This window comes from Catharus ustulatus, chromosome 15 (genome assembly GCF_009819885.2).
Source record: "Catharus ustulatus isolate bCatUst1 chromosome 15, bCatUst1.pri.v2, whole genome shotgun sequence".
Taxonomy (NCBI): Eukaryota; Metazoa; Chordata; class Aves; order Passeriformes; family Turdidae; genus Catharus; species Catharus ustulatus.
The window spans coordinates 14,765,382-14,783,545 of NC_046235.1; the positions used below are offsets into that span (position 1 = coordinate 14,765,382).

An 18,164-nucleotide genomic window follows, 5' to 3' on the forward strand; every position below is an offset into this window, starting at 1 on the left:
GCAAAACCCCCACACCAACATCGTACCCGAAATTTCCAGCTCAAGAGTAGAAGTGCAAGTGGGTTCTCCAGCAGAAGAGTTTGGGAAATGTTCCCTTCCAGCCTCTCCTGGTGTCAGGGTCCCTCTGGGGCTGTGTTACTGGAGTCTTTGGGCATGCCCTTGGGGATGGTGTGCCTTGGCACTGGTCAGACCTCTGGGATGGCTGAATCTGAATACTGGAAGATCCAGATTTCATTCTTGGACCCAAAGCTGCCCCTTGTTTGTCCTGCTTAGAAACAAAACCAACTGGAGTTAATTTCTAGATTGTAAGCTCTCTGGGGCAGGGATCAATACTTTTTTATATGCATATTTGTACAGTGAGAAGTAGATTTGATCCCTCTGCTCTTTTGGGGTGCCAGTGCAATGGAAACAACCTGATTGATTGTAGTGGTGAAATGGATAAAGCACTCCAACAGGAAGGAAATCTGATGATGATACATGTCCTGTGACATCTTCACTGATAATCTGGCTGGAGTAACAGCTTGGTATTGCCCCCTGCACAGGAGTTTTACACCAGCACAAGTCTTTCAGCTCATGTGATGCCCTTACTAGTGTGGGGCAAAGGCTGTGGCTGAGTGCCACTCATTTTCTTAGCTTCTAGTTTTTCGCATAACAAATTTACCAGGCAATGAATTTATCTCATAATTTGGCCCAGAGCCAGCTGAGGAGTGCTCAACCACACAATTGTACATTAAATGTGCATACTGTGTCATAATGTTTGGGCAGGGTTGTTTCAGTTTTTCTAGAAATATTTTAAAATTACTTCCCTAGCATAAGACAGGATTTACAAGCAAAACCAGAAGTTTTGTTCAGGGCAAAGCCATAAGAAAATTCAAATATTCCAAGTTTTATCTGGCCATAGAGCACAGAGAAAACTAGAAGTCTCTGTATGTCCTCAAAGTGGATATTTCTGCCTTTGCCTTTGCATTTTAACTCCAGATCTAGAGACTTTTAATTCTTGGTATACTGTATCACTATACTTCACTGAGCAGTGGCTGAATAAGATGAAGAAAACAAGAGGTGTGTATCACCCAGCAGCTTGGCTTTTATAAACTTTTATAGCATGACCAGAGCTGCCAACTCTATTCTGGCAGCTTCTGTTCCTTTTGTGGCTTTGTCAGTGCTTTCTGCTGTTCTCAGTGTTGGGTTTTCTGCTGGATGTACATTTGCCTTTCCTGTCATATCTTTAATGGGACTCTCAAGGGACATGGTGATTTCTTTAGAAATCCTTCATTCCAATGCAGAAATGTTCCTTCAGTCCCAGGAACTGTACATCAGCAGTGTACTGGCATTTTAGAATAGCAGAAAATAAAGATGGTGGGAATTTGGGGATCCTTTAAGGAAGGCTGCCCATCAAAGTCCTCATCTGCCTACTTTTTATGCAGACAGAGCCTCTCCTTGGATCCTGTTTTTCCTCACAGTAATAGGCTCAGAATACAAAGCCACTTTGCATGCAGTGGGCACTGGTTCCCACTTGCTGGAGGATGTCAGATGCACAGAGCCATCACAGAACAAGATTTTCCCTCTAATGGAGCTCTTGTGCAGCAGGAGGAATTGCTTTTATACTGCAATTACCTTCAGAGCTGTCTAAGTGATCTAAGGCTGGTGCTATTTGCTGGCAAAAATGGCTCTGATGCAGATGTCCAGTCTGCTGCATTTTACCCCCTTTTTACTGATTAAGTTTGAGGAATGAGGGATTGCTTGGGATGAAATTTCTCAGCAGAGTTTGTGCTCTCAGTTAATGGGCCTTGGGGAAGAGGTCTGTTAATGTCATGAACTAATTTTGGGACAGATACGAGGTGAATGCAGGCTGCAAATGGCTGAAAATGCTCACTTTATTAGAGGAAAACAGCAGTGGAAGAACATTCACCTAGGAATGAACAGTGTTTTGCAAACAAAATGACCAAGGTGACAGGCCCACTCCGTTAGCATCAGCACCTGTGTGCCCGTGGAGGGGCCCCAGACTGATCCTGTCCCTCCAGCACTGTGTCACAAACTGCACTCCCACAAACTTGCTCTCATCCCAGCATCCATGCGCCAGTGCAGCCTCCTGCAGCTCCATGCTCCACTGTCCTGCTGGCTGGAAGGGTGCTGCCCACCCCTGCATCCCAGCCAGCCCCAGCCCAGTCATTCCATCCGGGCCAGGTTCCTCCTGCTGCGCTGTCATGATCTGCTTCCAGTGTGTCTACATCTCTCCAGTGAGCTCAGGACTGAGAGCATGTCCTAGGAGTGGGCTGCTGTAGGGCAGGCTGATGCCTTGTGTGACAGGTGCCTCTGTGTTGAACAGCTTTGGTTTCCTGCTGCTGTTGCCCATTGCAGACTCGTGTACAATGTACTGTTGGCCATCGCTCCTCAGTCTCCACCTGCCTATTTCTAGGTTTCTCCTCCTTGTGCATCTGTGTTTGGGATTATTTTTTTCTCAAGTGCATTGGCATGCATCCCCTCAGGTGGCATCTCATGGTGTTATTCCTCTCTGGACTTCTGTTTTATTCTTCCTGGTGCCTGCACCACTGGGATTCTGGTAGCCCTGGCTGAGAACACCACACCAACAACCAAGTAATCTCATGCCAGTTATAATGTACCTATTTGCAGAAGAGCCACATGTCAGTATGTTTTTCATGCACACTTCCTAAAATAACTGAGCCAAAGGGTAATTTCTACCTGGGTACTCTCTTAAAGAACAGGCTGCAGGAATTCATTCAGGGTAAGATGAAATGGAAACTTCCATATTCTTTATCCCCTCTTACTTTCAGGGCTAGTAAATAGGACAGAAAATCAGTATAAAGGTCTGGCCTTGTACAGGCAGGAAGTAATTTATTTGAGTTAGGAAAACTTCCTGACTGAAGCTGAAGTGTTACTTCCACTTTTAGATCATTTAGGTTCAAACCACTGGAGTCACTACTGAGCTGGGTTGGATCTGAGTAGGTGCTGTAGGTGTGAACTGTTGTAGTGTTGCCCAGGCCCCTGAGCCATTCACTCTCCCCCATAGGTATTTTTTAACTTACTTTATCTTTCTTTCTTCCTGCCTCAGTCCCAGGAAGAAGTTTGTGATTTGCTGCATGCTGCTCCCTTCCAAAATATTTTGCCCAGGGTCTACATCAAAGGTAAGAAGCTGAGAGGGAAGCAGTGGGCAGACTCAGAGGTCTCTGCCCAGAGGCTGTTTTCTCTCCCATCTCTGCTGAGGATTAGCTCTGACCCTGCTTCCCCCTCCAAAGAGATCAGTGGATACAGCCAAACATCAGGTGCCAACAAAAGCCAGGGGTGCATTTCCTGTAGCCTAGTTACAACCTGAAACCTCAGTCAGTTTGGGGGTTCCCTCGAGGTTTGGAAGCCATTTCACAGCCTCTCTGGAGAATGACAGCATGAAATGTCCATCTCAACAGGAGTGCTCGGTGACAGGGACACGCTTTGGACATGTGTGATACAGCTGCTGCTGAGACTGCACTCGCCCATCCCTCCCTTCTCTGCATCACTGGCCCCTCATTGCTGTGGTTTGGCTCCCTGGTCCCACAGTCTCCTTGGAAGGTTGCTGGGGGGCAGCTCTGAGCAAACTCTGCGGAAAGTCGCGGGTCTCCACTTCCTCCTCTCATTTCACTGTTTGCTGCTCGCTTGACAGAAGGAGAACGCTTGGAGGTGCGCATGAAGCGTCTCGAAGCCAAGTATGCCCCACTCCACCTGGTTCCCCTAATAGAGAGGCTGGGCACTCCGCAGGTAAGGATTGCATTGGAAGGGATGGCTCTTGGAAACTCGTAGCAGTCCCCACGTGGCCTGCTTGGCCTTGGGAAAAGTGATCCTTTCTTTTTTTTGTTTTTTTTTAATTGATTGATTGATTGATTTTTCCACCCAAAACATCAATTGGATGAGCAAATCTGAATCCTTGCCCGAGCAAACACTCTTAAGGGAAATTTGTGAGTGGGTCCAGAGATGTGTTGGTGCCTCCAGTCAGGAGAGCTGTAAGGCAAGTGTGCTAGAAGCCAGTTCTTAATCAGAACAACTCCAAAATCCTCTTCTTCTCCACTTTAAAAAGATGGGGAATTGCTGGAGTGGTTTGAGGAGAATCTTTGCAGGGTTGTCATAACAATCAATTGCCATCACTTTTGGAGACCCCATTTTAGGACTGCAATGTGGTCCATATAAGCTCATCCCTGTCAAGGAATACATCTGAGAATGGTTTCCCTCCTAGCACATGCTTAGAGCTTCAGCACATGCTTGAATTACTGCTCCATTTAAGTATCTTCTTGACGTGGGTCTCAGCTTGGGAAAGATCTCTTGTGCAGAAACTCAGTACTGATTAAAATATCTCCACAGACTGATCAGTGTAATGGGCAAAAATTGAGCTCTGTTGATAGTAATAATCAAACTTCAAGTGCCCATTTACTTGGGGTTGATGGGATAAAAATCTTTCAAAGTATCAAATGAATCAACACCCTTTTCCTGTAATGTACTGATGAGGGAATGGAACAAACACTCAGCTGGTGTAGGAGGTGACAGATCTATGGCAGGCAGAAAGTGGTTGGTATTTGTTCCTGTATTTTTTTGTCATGGATCAAGGACATTTTGAACTTTGCATCGTTGGAAATCATCTAAAACAGAGAAATTGGCTGGATAACTGAGGACTTTGTCTTGCTCTGTAGACACTTCCTTCTAAAGGAGACACTCGAGAAAAAGAATTCACCTCTGTGTTTTTGTGTCTTTGTGTTGGTCTTTCTATCTCTCCTTCTTTCCATGCAAAATCATCATTGAATTCTGCTATTAGAGTCCACTCGTTGCTTATCTCTGCTGTAGTTACAGTGAAAACAAAAGATATTTCATGCCCCACTAAAAAGTTATTTTTCTGTAAACTGTTCCCATATTCATCACACAGGTACAGTTGGGTACCAGATTATTTTTTTTTTTGAAAATGAACACAATAATTGCTTTCTATAGGTGCCTCCATAGCTTCTAAGCTTGCTCCTTTTCTGCAGTTTTGGACATGCATTTTGGAAATGCAGTTTTGGACACAGGCCATACAGGATTTTTTTCCTGCAGAATGTGTAAATGCCTTGTAGCAATTGTCCAGAATCTAAGCTGAAGTTGCCTGCCTGATGCCTCTCTCAAAAGGTGACCCCATGTGTGTTGTAGTGGGGATCTATTGGTTTTTGCAGGTTTTGGGTAGGGTTCTGGCAAGTTCACCAGTAAACAGGCTGTAAAAGAGGTTCAAAAACTGGAAAATCAGAACTGGATTTGTGCAATGGCAGGAGAACTGCCAATGATTGTTGTAAATAATTACTTTGCATTGGAAATCCAGAAGCAGCTGTTTGATGGACCATTTATAAAGAACCAGAGGGGTCAAAGTGGTTCATTAAAGGAATCCTCTCCCTTTTAATGCTGACCATAAAGGTATTTAGCAAGGGGTTTTCAAAAGTCTGGTTTCTTCCCTGGAAATAATCAGAGCCTTTGCTTCTGAAGATAGAAGGAATAATTTGAGTCAGCACAGTTTACCTTGAGAGCATCCTTCCTCTGCTGACTTTAGAACTCAGTGGGACCCCAGACTCTGGGGCAGCTCTGAACACAGGACCAACAGCTCCCCAGATGCTTTGCCCATGTTAATATCTGCTCTAGAAAGGTACTGTGATGAATTTTAGAACCAAATTCTGTCTGTGAATGTGCATAACTGAGTGGCACTACCTACACCAAAAGCCAGATGCATCCCTTTCTAAATTAAGATTTCTTCAGAAATTGGGTACTAAGATCACTGGAGGGGTTTGTTCTCAAAAGTATCCCTTTTATCATTATGTTTTAGCAAACAGGAATGCTGACACCTGATTTATATTTGAAATGGCTCTGTTTCTACTGTGCCCTCATTTTGCCACAATAGACCAGTGTGTGCAGATCTGTACCCATAAGAGCTTGGAGCAGGTGAGGAGAGGGACAGTGTCTGAATAAAATAAAAGCTGGATGAAATAAACCTTTACTTGCCGAGCAAACACATGCAAGTGTGTGCTGTAGTCCTGCTTTTAATAAATCAAGGGATCCCAGACCAAGTGTGGCTTCTACACATGATGACACTTTCCCTTGATATTTGCTCTTAGTTGAACACTAATTGATCTGAGCTCTCCAGAACTTCCATGAAATTGGGGCACAAGCAAGAATTGAAACACTTCTAATTTCAAGAGCAGCCAAACTTAAAATGCTTGAGGTTACTGCAGCATAAATTGATAATCAGGAGCGGGGATGTGCAGGCACATTGGTGCATTTTTCAGAGTGGGATGAAGATGACCTAAGTAAACCAAGCATAATTCATGTTCTTAATGTCTGGCCAGGACATGTGCCTGCCCTTTGTTCCAGCTGCTGTGAGTCCCCATTGTGACTGATTGGGATAACATTTTTACAGGCATTGCAGGGACAGCTGGAAATGGAGAAAATACTTAAAAACTGCTTAAAGCTCCAGGAAATGCTCTGGGATAGGCAGGGTCTCAGTCAGTGTCATGTTTGCTCTGTGTGCCTGTTCCAGAGTGGTGGGAGGGGTGAAAGGCTCTGCTGTGCAGCCACTCCTGAGCTGGTGAGCATGGCAGAGCCAGAGCCTCCCACAGCCACGGGCACGGCTCTGACAGCACCCAGCTCCCATGCCATGAGTGATTTTTGGCAGCACTGCAAAGAGAAGTCAGTCCTGGCCCTGGAACAGCAGGAAATGGGACAGCTGAGAGGATACCAGGGCAGTGAGACACCCCACACTTGCACCACTCTGTGAGCTTGGGGGAAGGTCCTGCTTGCTTCTTTTAAATCCCCCGATTTTTTTTGTCCTCTTGGGGAGCAATGCAGCTGAAATGAAGTTAATTCTCTTTTAATTTTCCTCTAGTGTAAAAGCCAAAATAACTTCATCCAGTGGAACTATTCCAGATTTATATATCTAAATCTGAGCAGGGATGTCACAGAAATTATCCACACCTGCAAAGCTTCCACATCTGGGAAAAAATATTTGGCTTTCTTATAAACCACAGCTTTTTCAGTATAAAGTTTGCAGTTGCTTCTCATCTTCCTCAGAGCTTTTTAACCTTAACTACAAAAGAAATCAAGAAAGCCATAGGTTATCTGCATTTTGAAGAGATGATGTCGATGTCCTGGGAAGCAAAATGTCCCTGTTCTCTCCTGTTTTATCTTCATAATCTGCAGAAATCATGAGACGAAACCCATTAAATGAAAATCATGAAACAAAGCACTCAGGAGCACTAACAGGGCAGAGCAGCATGCTAGCAGAATTAAGGATCAGTATTTCTGGTCAGAGCTTTGCCTTCAGCTCTGGTGTTGTGACGTACGTAGTTACTCCAAAATACATGAAACAGAGCAGAGCACAACTTTAAGCCTCCTGTTGGAGGGATGAGTATTCTCTGGTGGGAAATTGTCCTGGTTTGAAAAACAGGTGTATGTTAGGAAAGGCAGGAACCTCTCTTTGAAATGGAGAATGTAAACCCCCTCCCTCCAAATTATTATAATTTTGAAATCAAGGGGCTTTCAGGCAAAGATATGGGAATTAGGAATAACAGTTCTTTACTAGGGAAATTAAAATAGAAATACAGTACTACAAAGAACAAACCCCAAACCCTGACACAGTCAGAGTACAACCTGACACCCGTCAGGCAGGGTGTTGGCAGCAGTCCCATCCCATGGTGGCTGCATCCTCCTGCAGTGACAGATGTGGCTCAGCTGGAGCAGTGCTCCTGTACAAGGTGCAGTTTTCCTCTGAAGGTCCAGTGATGATGTGGAAAGGTCTGGTTTTCCTCTGGAATCCAGTGGCAAAAGGCTGCTTTGGTGTTTCAAATTTCAGTTTTTATCTAGGTAGGAAATGTTTGGCTTCTCCCCATCTCCCAATGGGATGATGGAATTTTAGGAGCCGTGCAGTGGGACTCAATGGGCCATTAACAGGAGATGTCTCCTGGAGGAAGGATGGGTTGCGGAAAAGATAAAGAGCTCTGCCCCACCTGGTTTGAACAGCTGGCCCATTAGCAGGGAGTATCTCCCACAGAGATAAGGATCACTGCCCCACCTGGTTTAAACAGATGGTGACAGAATACAGACTTTTGGTCAGACAGAAGTGCCATGGGAGCAGCCATCAGAGGTAAGGTTGGACCGCAGGGGAGCGACCAGGCAGCGTTAAATGCGGTGGGTGTGTGTCTCATCCTCACTTGTGTCCCCCTGGCTGTCCCTGTCCTCAGCAAATCGCCATCGCCCGGGAGGGGGACCTGCTGACCAAGGAGCGGCTGTGCTGCGGGCTCTCCATGTTCGAGGTGATCCTGACGCGCATCCGGAGCTACCTGCAGGACCCCATCTGGCGGGGGCCGCCCCCCACCAACGGCGTCATGCACGTGGACGAGTGCGTGGAGTTCCACCGCCTCTGGAGCGCCATGCAGTTCGTCTACTGCATCCCCGTGGGCACCAACGAGTTCACAGCAGAGTGAGTGTCCCCAGCCTGCCCTGGCACTGCTGGTTGTGCTCACTGCTGCCCTCAGTGCAGTGGGAGCCTCTGTGGAGGTGGAGCGGGAAGGGCTTTGTTGTGCTCAGCTTGTGTTGGAGCAGCTGGAGGAAAGAGCAGGGTAAAGGGACATGCCCAATCTACCTGATGGGTAACAACCCAACACTAGGTCCTCGCCCTTCTTACCCTGTGGTTTACCCTACACAGCCTGGCCTGGGTGTAATTCTGTATTATCTCCTTCTGAGTTCATTTTCTCCAGGTGTGTACTCACTTTCTAGGAGCAGGGCTGAACCTGATTTCCTTAGGAATTCACCAAAGAAAGTTCCTGGTGCCATGGTGCTCGTCTTGTCTAACTCTATCCTGTCATCTCTCCCCACCCATCACCCTGTTCCTCCCTCCCTCCAGGCAGTGCTTTGGAGATGGTCTGAACTGGGCAGGTTGCTCTATCATTGTTCTCCTCGGACAGCAACGGCGCTTTGACCTCTTTGACTTCTGCTACCACCTGCTGAAGGTGCAGAGGCAGGATGGGAAGGATGAAATCATAAAAAACGTGGTAAGTTGAAGGGTGAGGTCCCAAAGGACCCAAGCCAGCAACACTTCTTTTATCCTGCTTTGTCCCAGTTCATCAATTACAACAAAGCCTGGTGTTAATCTTATTCCTACTGGATGCCCTTGCTGTAAGGCTTCCATCTGCAGTCTCAGCAGAGAGGCCAAGGTTTTAATTGGCTTGAAAAATCAAATCTTTTTTCTCCCAAAGCTTTTCCCTTCTTCCTGGGGTTGGGAAGCTGGACTGGAGGAGCTAGTATTTCCAGCAACCATCCTGTGATCTCGGTGGCTTTGTCAATAAGCAGCTGGGAGCCTAGACTTTGGAATGGTTAACTTAGGACCACTCACTGATCCTGTTAATGCTCTGTCTTGAGTCATCAAACCCAATAATGAAGCGAGTCACCAGTCCCTGCGAGGTGCTAAGTGGAACAGGAACATGTGTTAGAGCTCCCTTGCCTTAGCAGAGCTTTCCAGCAGCAGGGCACAGGCTCTGCTAGCTCCTGGCTGCTCAGGTCACACAAGACCCTTCATGTGCTGTTTCTCTCCCTCACCATCCCTCCAGCCCTTGAAGAAGATGGCCGACAGGATCAGGAAGTACCAGATCCTGAACAACGAGATCTTTGCCATCCTGAACAAGTACATGAAGTCGGTGGAAACAGACAGTTCCACGGTGGAGCACGTGCGCTGCTTCCAGCCCCCCATCCACCAGTCGCTGGCCACCACCTGCTAGTGTGGACACAGAGCCTGCATGGCTTGGGAAGGGAGCAGGGACTGAGCCCAAACCAGCTGGGAGGGGAGAACTTGATGGTGTGAGGCCTGACAAGGGAGTGAGGCTGCACATGAGGACACATGTTCCCCTCAGCCCCGTTTGAGTGCATGTTCCTCTGTACCATCCCTGTGGTCAGTTTTACTCGTAGCTTTCGGACTTGAGGGGGGGTGGGGGTGGGTGGGCAAAATGTGCTTTTCTTCCATGAAGTGGTCCAGTTTTCCCTGTGATTCACCCAGTCCACACATCTCTCTGAAGCCATACTGCAGCCTTGGGTGGGAGATTTCCGTGGCGCCAGGAGCCCGCTCCCACCGGGACAATCAACACCCCCGTGACTTGTGCCACCAGCCACGGAGCAGCAGGGGCTGAACACAAGTCCCTGACCCACTCTTGGAGGGGAAGAAGGGATGAAGGCAGGATGTTACCCATGGCAGTGCCCTGAGGATCGAGTGCTGGGTGCAGAGGAGCCCTGCCAGGCTGGCTGTGGATGGGTGCCTGACCCAGGCTGGGGTGAGCTTTGTGCTCTTCTGCTGTGTCCTTGGCCTTTCCAGCTTGTAGGGGGACCTTTGGCATGTGAGTTTGAGAATAGCAGTGATGCAGTCACCAGATAACTCCTCAGCACTTGAGAGAGCTGGGGAAAGAGAAAACAGCCTGGCTTTTTCCATGCTATGGGATGTCCACTTATTTTAAGGCAGAGGTTCTCCCCTGAAGACATATCTTCCATGGACTAAACCAGATTTCCTGTGGACTACAGAAGAGGCTGCATTCATGTGAATGGGCTCTCAAACATATTATTTTGGGTGGAAATAATCACTGGTGCTGACAGGATGCAGGTATAGTTACCTTGAACATATGGGATCTTTGTTCTTCAGCCAAGGGTGGGAGCCAGGGTGTAATCTGTGTCTGTTCTGGGATAACTTTTCCCTTGGTTTAGACAAATTCCTAATGGCACAGCAAACAAATGCCTTTCTCCAGAGAATGGTGACTACCAGCAGGGCTTAGGAAACTTCCCATCACTCATAAATTATGTGATTGTTTAGAAAAGATAAAATATAGGATAAACTTCTAAAAATACCCAGGATTTTCCAAGTTCAGAGATGTTCAGAGAGAACACTGGAGTCTGTTTCCTTTTCCCACTCAGCCAATCTTATGATCACTGGATATTGAGAACAAATTCAGGTGGAGCTTCAAGGAGGATTTCATAACTCCTGGTCTAACCTGCTTCCCCTCAGTAGTGTCACTGGAGTGATACAAAAGCTTGTGCTTGATGTGAGAGGAGATCAAACCATGTGCTCCAAGAGGAAATTATGCCAGCCTCACCACTGGCAGTGTTTCCTCAGCTCTAGCCTGGCCAATAAATGCTATATCCAGATGTGATAATATATATTTGTTCCATGCATTTCATCATGCCTTGTAAACTGCATGCAGTTACAGATGTTAAAAAGGCAGAGCCTGGGCACTTATTCTCTCAGAGGGAATATATAATTAATTAGTAGAAATATCCCAGCTGGAGTTTTTGTCTTAGGAAACAACAGCCAGCAAACAACTGCTGGCAAGAGGAGATCTTGGTGTGTTTTTTGTGCTCCCAGATTCTCATCACCTTGATAATCAATAAATACCCCACATGTGACAAGTGCTGGACATTTTCACACCTTGAATTTCCTTTAATTGCTGAGACAGACATTTTCAGCTGCAGGGAGGAAATTGTGCAGCACATTAACCTGAAAGTAAAATGAAATCTCAGGAAGTCTGGCTGAAATCTTGGAGTGGCAGGGAAGGACCCAGCCCAGCAAGGCAAGTTCTTTCCTCCATGTCATGAGGAAGAGCAGCAAAAGAGCATCTGGGGCTTGCTCTCTCCTTACTCTTCCACTAAGGATGTCACTTCTGGCATTCCATCATGTTCCAACACTTCTACACTACTGGAGTGAGGATATCTAGAGATATATATTTTTAAAGGGAAGAGAAGAATCAAGCACTTTATTTTTTGTGGAAAACAAGATGCAAGGAAGATAGATCCGACCAAGATCCTATTTTTCCTGACCTAAATAGTAAGTGCTTGTTATTTTGGTATGAAAGTCTTGCTGAATAGTTGGCACAAGTCCCTGTCTGGCTTTCAGAGCCACCTCTAGGCACAGCACAAATTAAGTGACAAGCTATGGAATGCTGGAATCTTCTTGGAAACCAGCATGAACAAGAAGTTGCTATAAAAGGATGGACTGTACCAAATGGCCCAGTCTCAGCTACCTAGACAAAATGGGATATAGTAAGGTGAATTTAAATCCCTGTTTTCATCAGTTTAGGTCTGGAGTGAGTCATGAGATATTTCACCTAATAATCTGTAAATCTCTTTGCATTCTTTTCTGTAGTTTTGCCATAATTCCCTGAAACCCTGCAAAACACAGTTGCACTGGAAAGTTGTTCCACCTGTGCAGGCTGTATTTGAAAGAACAGGTGGTTGAAATCTATTTGTTGCCCTCAGATTTGCTAGCAAAAATGTGAAATCCCTCCAGGTTCCAAGGGATTAAATGTTTTGAGCAAAATGTCAAAGTGCATGAACAAAATGTAAAGTGTTTTGACTGTAGAATGTATGCAGGTCTTTTGCCTTGTTGCTCAAGTAGAATGAGGTATCAGCTAGTAATAATCACAGTCTAAATTTCTGGGATTTGATGTTACTGTCCTTTGATTATCTCAAGGGTTAAGATACTCCTTAGCTTCAGTTTTCTCACCCTCCTTGTCTGTGTATGAGAAAGGTCCAGGCTTGAGTCTTCAAACAACTCCCTGAAAATGGATTTTTTTTCCTCCCATGCTTTTTTAAATGTCATAATTGTTAATGGAAATAGGGAGCAAATGTGTAAGAGTAGGGCTAAATAGTAACAGATTGCCAGGAGGTCAGGCACATTCCCCACACCTGCAAACTTTCTGCCAGTTTGGGAGTCTGCCTTGCAGATGTGCTTCAGTCCTGTATTTTTCAGTCTTTTATAATCTGCAGATTTCTAATATTGTTTTCTTAGGGAATTGTTGACCCCTGTCTGAATCCTCCCACTGACAATGGACTTGCTTTTATACCTGTATAAACATACCTGTATTTTCCTGCCTATGCTGAAGTAGTCTGCAAACTCCCAGCACTCCCCAGCCACCCCTTGGAATGTCTGCTCCAAAGAAAAGTTGTTGGCTCCACGCAGGAATTACAGGGGGAGAAAGGATGGCCTGTGTCAGGAATGAAGTCAGACTGGGTTATTTTAATGTTCCCTCTGGCTTTGCCATTACAAAATGTGACTCTTGGAAGTGCACATGCTTTTCTGGGATGATGCTACACTTGACTTGCAATGCTACAATAAAAAGGGGAAGCAAACTAGATCAAATTCAGCACTTCAGTGGTTTTCCTTTTAAACTCTGACAGCACTTAGTAGCATTGAACAACATTATTCCTTTTCCTCCTGCATTACTCCAGTCCAGTAGGTTCATGTGTATTGGAGAACAAAAGAGAAAAGAATCAAAGGTGTAAAAAAACCAAGAAAATATTCTCAAAAACTGTTGTCAAATGTACCATATTTGTATGAAAAGCTGCTTGAGTTATTTTGTACAATGAATTTTATTTATGGTGAGGTATATTTACGCTTGTGATCTGATACAGTGTTAAATTTTTGATCCATATTTGCTATGCAGCCGAAGATGATATTTTTGTTTTGTATTATTATTTTTTGCTGTTGTTCTAAAATTCAGCCAACAGAAGCTTCCATCTCCATTAGAAGTGCTTCTGCAAGAGTAAAGCATCTGATACCTGGTGATATGTCCCGTAACACAGCAACCAACAATGTGTACAACAAATGTGGGATGACTTTTGTGATGAAGAGAAATAAAAATTGGGCTCATTCATGAAATGGGCAGAATTTACCTTGTGGTGTCATCATCATTGTGATAACTGTTATTTGGGGAGAGGTTTCAATTGTACCTTGCACCAAAAAAAAAGTTAATTTGATAAAAATGTCAAGCTTTTGTAAAATCCAAAGGAGAAAAATATGAGGCTTTGTGGCCAACACCAAAACAGGCATATTTTCCTATCAAAAAGTTAAAGATTTTTGAGAAGAACTTCCTTGCACAACACATTTTTCATTTCAAAACTTGTTTTAGTATAAGGGGGTATGGGGAGAAAAAAATCACATAATCATTTTTAATAGAACTTGACAGGCTCTACTCAAAGCTAAACTGAGGAGCTAATTTCCTCTCATTGCTGCAGCCTTGTCAACTCCACAGGGGACTTTTTTAAATCCAGGAGATTCTCCTTGCTATTATTTTCCCAGATTTCCATTTGAGACCATTCTTATTTTGTGTTGAAAGCACCCAAGGAGCGGCCGTGGTTGTTGGAAGTGGGAACCAAGGAATCTCCTGGGAGCTGAGGAATTAGGTAGGATCTGTGGGAGTTGGACTCCTGTGCTCATCAGCTCCAGCCCAAACACTGTCACTGGTTCCCTTTCACATCTTCCCAAGGTTTCCTCATAGGAACAGCTTCCTAGCTTAAGAGGAACAGAAATGCAATGATTCTTCTCATAAAATTGGAGATGAACTTTACACCATGACCAGGCAGCTCTGTTGATCTTTCCAATGTGCTCAGGCTGTGCTGCAGCTCTGGGTGACATCCTGCTGTGCAGGACTGTTTGATTGCTCAAAGTTGCCCAATGTTTACTGATTTCAACATGGTTCTGCTACAGAGAATGGCAGAGAGGAGAGCAGGACTTTCTTCCTGCATCAGCCACTGATCCTGGGCAGGTTGTTTGGGTTTTATCCTTTCTCCCATCAAGATTTCTCTCTTTTTTTTTTTTTTTTTCAAACTAATTTTAGCAGCTGTGCCATGGACACCTCAGTTCTCACTCCAGCCCTGTGAAGTTCTGAGAGCTCACATGGTCTCACTGGAGCCAGAAGCAATTCTTGCTTTGAGTGTCAGGGGTCCAAGGCTCTGAACTTTGAAAACCCAACCCTAAGGGAGCAGCATCAAAGATTCAGGCCCCCATCCTTCTTCTTCCTAATGCTCCTAAATATGTTTACATCTCCAGATGAAAGTCGCTTCACCAATGCAGAGAACAATTCATTAATGATTATTTTATTCTTTCAACAGCTTAACAAAATTACCCTTTCTGTGACCTGCAAGTCAGGAGTGCCTTTCACATGTAGCTTTGCTTGATTTAGAGTTCTGATGCAAACGCCTCCAGATAAGAAGTCTGCAAACAAACGATCTGCTGATTACGTGTCACTTCACCCACTGCTGTCCATCACCAGCCCACCCTCCTGCTCTACCAGCATGTGGCTTTGTGGGGCCACAGTGACCTGGATAAAGTACAGTAATTTCACGATTATAAGCCGCACTGAGTATAAGCCGCACATTACAATACAGAGTGTGATAAAAGGTGTCTGTTCTATCACCATCTGGTGAGGGTGGGGGCAGTGATCCTTATCTCAATGGCAGATATTCTGCTAATGGGCATCCATTGAAACCAAGTGGGGCATTGTTCTTTATCTTTTCACAACCCATCCTTCCTCCAGCCAGTCATTTTCTGCTAATGGCCATTGAGTCCCACTGTGGGACTGATAAAATTACTGCATCCCATTGGGAGTTGCTCCAGCCAGGGGGAAGAGCCCAACATTTCTTACCAAGATAAAAACAGAGGTTTTGGGACACTAAGGGAGCCCCTTTCTCCACTGGACTCCAGAGGAAAACCGGATTTCTCCACATCCCCACTGGAGCTCTGGAGGGAAACTGCACCTTGTACAGGAGCACTGCTCCAACTGAGCCACATCTGTCACTGCAGGAGGATGCAGCCACCATGGGATGGGACTGCTGCCACCACCCTGCCTGACGGGTGTCAGGTTGTACTCTGACTGTGTCAGGGTTTGGAGTTTGTTTCTTTGTAGTGCTGTATTTCTATTTTAATTTCCCTAGTAAAGAACTGTTATTCCTAATTCCCATATTTTTGCCTGAAAGCCCCTTGACTTCAAAATTATAATAATTTGGAGAGAGGGGGTTTACATTCTCCATTTCAAAGAGAAGTTCTTGCCTTTCTCAGCAGACACCTGTCCTCCAAACTAAAACAGCAACTTTTCGTTCTTTGTCCATATATTAGCCGCACCTGATTATAAGCCACACTTTGGTTTCGGACCAAAATTTTAGTCAAAATGGTGCGGCTTATAATCGTGAAATTGGTTGCTAAGTACAACCCTGGGAGAAAGGAGCCAGGATTTTGGTGTTTTATGGCCCCATCACCCAGGATCACTCAGCACTCAGCACAGACCCACAGGTGCCTGCACTGCATGGGGAGGGCAGGACTGCAAGGGCTGGAACCCACCGTGGGTGTGGCAGGCTTGGAACTGTCTCTGTTGGTGCTGCCCAAACTCTGGTGGCACCAAATGACAGCCACAGCACACAGTTACCGTGAGATAGGCTGAATGAAAGGCTGGCTGCTCATCAAAGTTCAATCTTTCAAGCTTTGGGCATCCTTTCATGTAGTGCTGAAATCATCCAACACCAGCTAATTCCCTTAACCCCTGCCTGATGAAACCATTGCCAGACAAAGGGTTCACCCTCTCTTTAAAGCAGAAAACAGCTCCTTGGAGCTCTAAAATGATACAAAGCCAGAGCAGAGTATTAAAAAGCTGTTCAGAAACTTTCCACAGAAACCATGCCTAGCAGACATCAAAAGGCAAAAGTTTCCATCACCTGTTAGCAGGATACTTCCACCATTATTTTTAACAGAGGACAATTGGTTTTCAGTAGTTTTCCATCAATTTTTCCAGAACAGAAGAGATGAGCAGAGGAGAGCAGGGGAAAGAAGAGCCTTTTGATGTTGCTGGAGAGGTTATTTGCATGCAAAGCTGCCTTGTTCTGCCCCCTGGATTCCAGTCAAGGTTTTGGCCTGGAAGCCAGTATTTCAGGAGGAACTGCATTGTTAAAAGATGAGCTCCTGAGGAAGACTCCCTGATTCCTGATGAGTTATTTTTAATGCAGCATCTGATGAGAGTATCAGCCCGTGAGGTCATAGCTTGGAGCTAAATTCCCTTAATTACAGCCTTCCCATTAAAATGAGGATATGAAGCAATAAAAGAGGCATTGGCTGCATCCCTGCTTTATTGTTATCAGTCTCAACTTGCCCTTGACTAAGCACAGAAAGCTCCAGGCCAACCCTACCTGCTCTTCACTCCCATATTGCCATACACAGCCTTGCTAAATCCATCAACTGCAACTCCTGTGACTTCGTGATTTTACAGACTGCACCCCCCGCAGTCCCTGTGCCAGAAAGAAGGAAATACGTGACACACTTTTATCCATGGCTGATTTCAAAATCACTGAAGCTTCTCCCTCTGTGGTGTCACCCAGGCTCCTTCCCCAGTGTCTGATAGAGCCAGCTCACACTGCAGTGTCCCCTCCTTTTGGGGACCTTTTGCTCATCTTGTCTCTCTTCCCAGAACTTCCAAAAGAATGGCTTCTTCTGGAGGTCTCACCCCTTGTCAAATCTGGCAGAAGTGCCCCAAAGACTCAGATTTATCTTGGGGATGAAATACACATCAGCCTTTTCCTTTTTCCTTTTCCCTTTTCCTTTTCCTTTTTCCTATTCCTTTTTGCTTTCCCTTTTCCTTTTCCCTTTTCCTTTTCCCTTTTCCTTTTGGAAATCAAGCTGACAGGGGAAGGTAAAGATGTGCCTCAAAGTGCCTTTTTCTTTTGCCTGCACCATGCTGTGGCACTAATGCATGAAGCTGCACCGTGACCAAAAGGATTATTTTAACCCCAGATCTCTTCCATAGAAATTAGCTGCCTCCTTCACACCTCTTTGTGCACAGAGAGCACAGATGCCAACAACACTCATCTGAAAAAGCTTGGAAATTGTTTTGGACACAGTTTAATTGCCAACAGCCACACCACAATTAGGCCTCCTCAGCTATGAGCAAAACCTCAGGGTGTTGGAAAAAGTCCAGCAAAGGGGAGAGCCCCAAGCACCAGGGTGAACAGGCAGAGCAGCCTGTGAGGGGACAGGGGACACGAATTTCCCAGCCAGCACAGGCAGTCAGCGCTGCAAACAGCAAATACTTGTCCCACTTCACCAACAGAGTGGTTTTCAACAACCAGCCCTGTATTCACACACTGCATGAATAGATCCTAACCAGCATCAGCCTGTAAATTTACTAAACAGAGGCCAAATTCCACCATCATCATCTTGCCCTGGGTCTTGTCCCTTTTGGTAGCATAATAAATAACAGCAGCAGAAGTTGCTCCCAGAACAGTGATAAATTAGCACATGTTTCATTTCCTACTTCAAAACCTGCTGCCATATGATTTGGATTGATTATCAAGTGCCCTGTAGTAAAGGGGAGGACGTG

The 18,164-nt window shown here is 45.4% G+C and overlaps 1 protein-coding gene across 5 annotated transcripts in view; it reads left to right on the plus strand.

The window, feature by feature from the left end:
* Positions 1–13,694, plus strand: part of CYFIP2 (cytoplasmic FMR1 interacting protein 2) — a 50,688-nt gene extending 36,994 nt beyond the window's left edge. For 4 of the 5 annotated variants that reach the window (XM_033073537.1, XM_033073540.1, XM_033073538.1 and 1 more), the window contains exons 27-31: positions 3,071–3,143; positions 3,656–3,750; positions 8,232–8,470; positions 8,894–9,041; positions 9,597–13,694. In XM_033073537.1, coding sequence (XP_032929428.1) covers positions 3,071–3,143; positions 3,656–3,750; positions 8,232–8,470; positions 8,894–9,041; positions 9,597–9,764 — 723 coding nt within the window. In that variant the 3' untranslated portion in view covers positions 9,765–13,694. The remainder of the gene's footprint in view (positions 1–3,070; positions 3,144–3,655; positions 3,751–8,231; positions 8,471–8,893; positions 9,042–9,596) is intronic. The other variant, XM_033073541.1, reaches the window with a different exon arrangement.
* Positions 13,695–18,164: the final 4,470 nt, after the last annotated feature.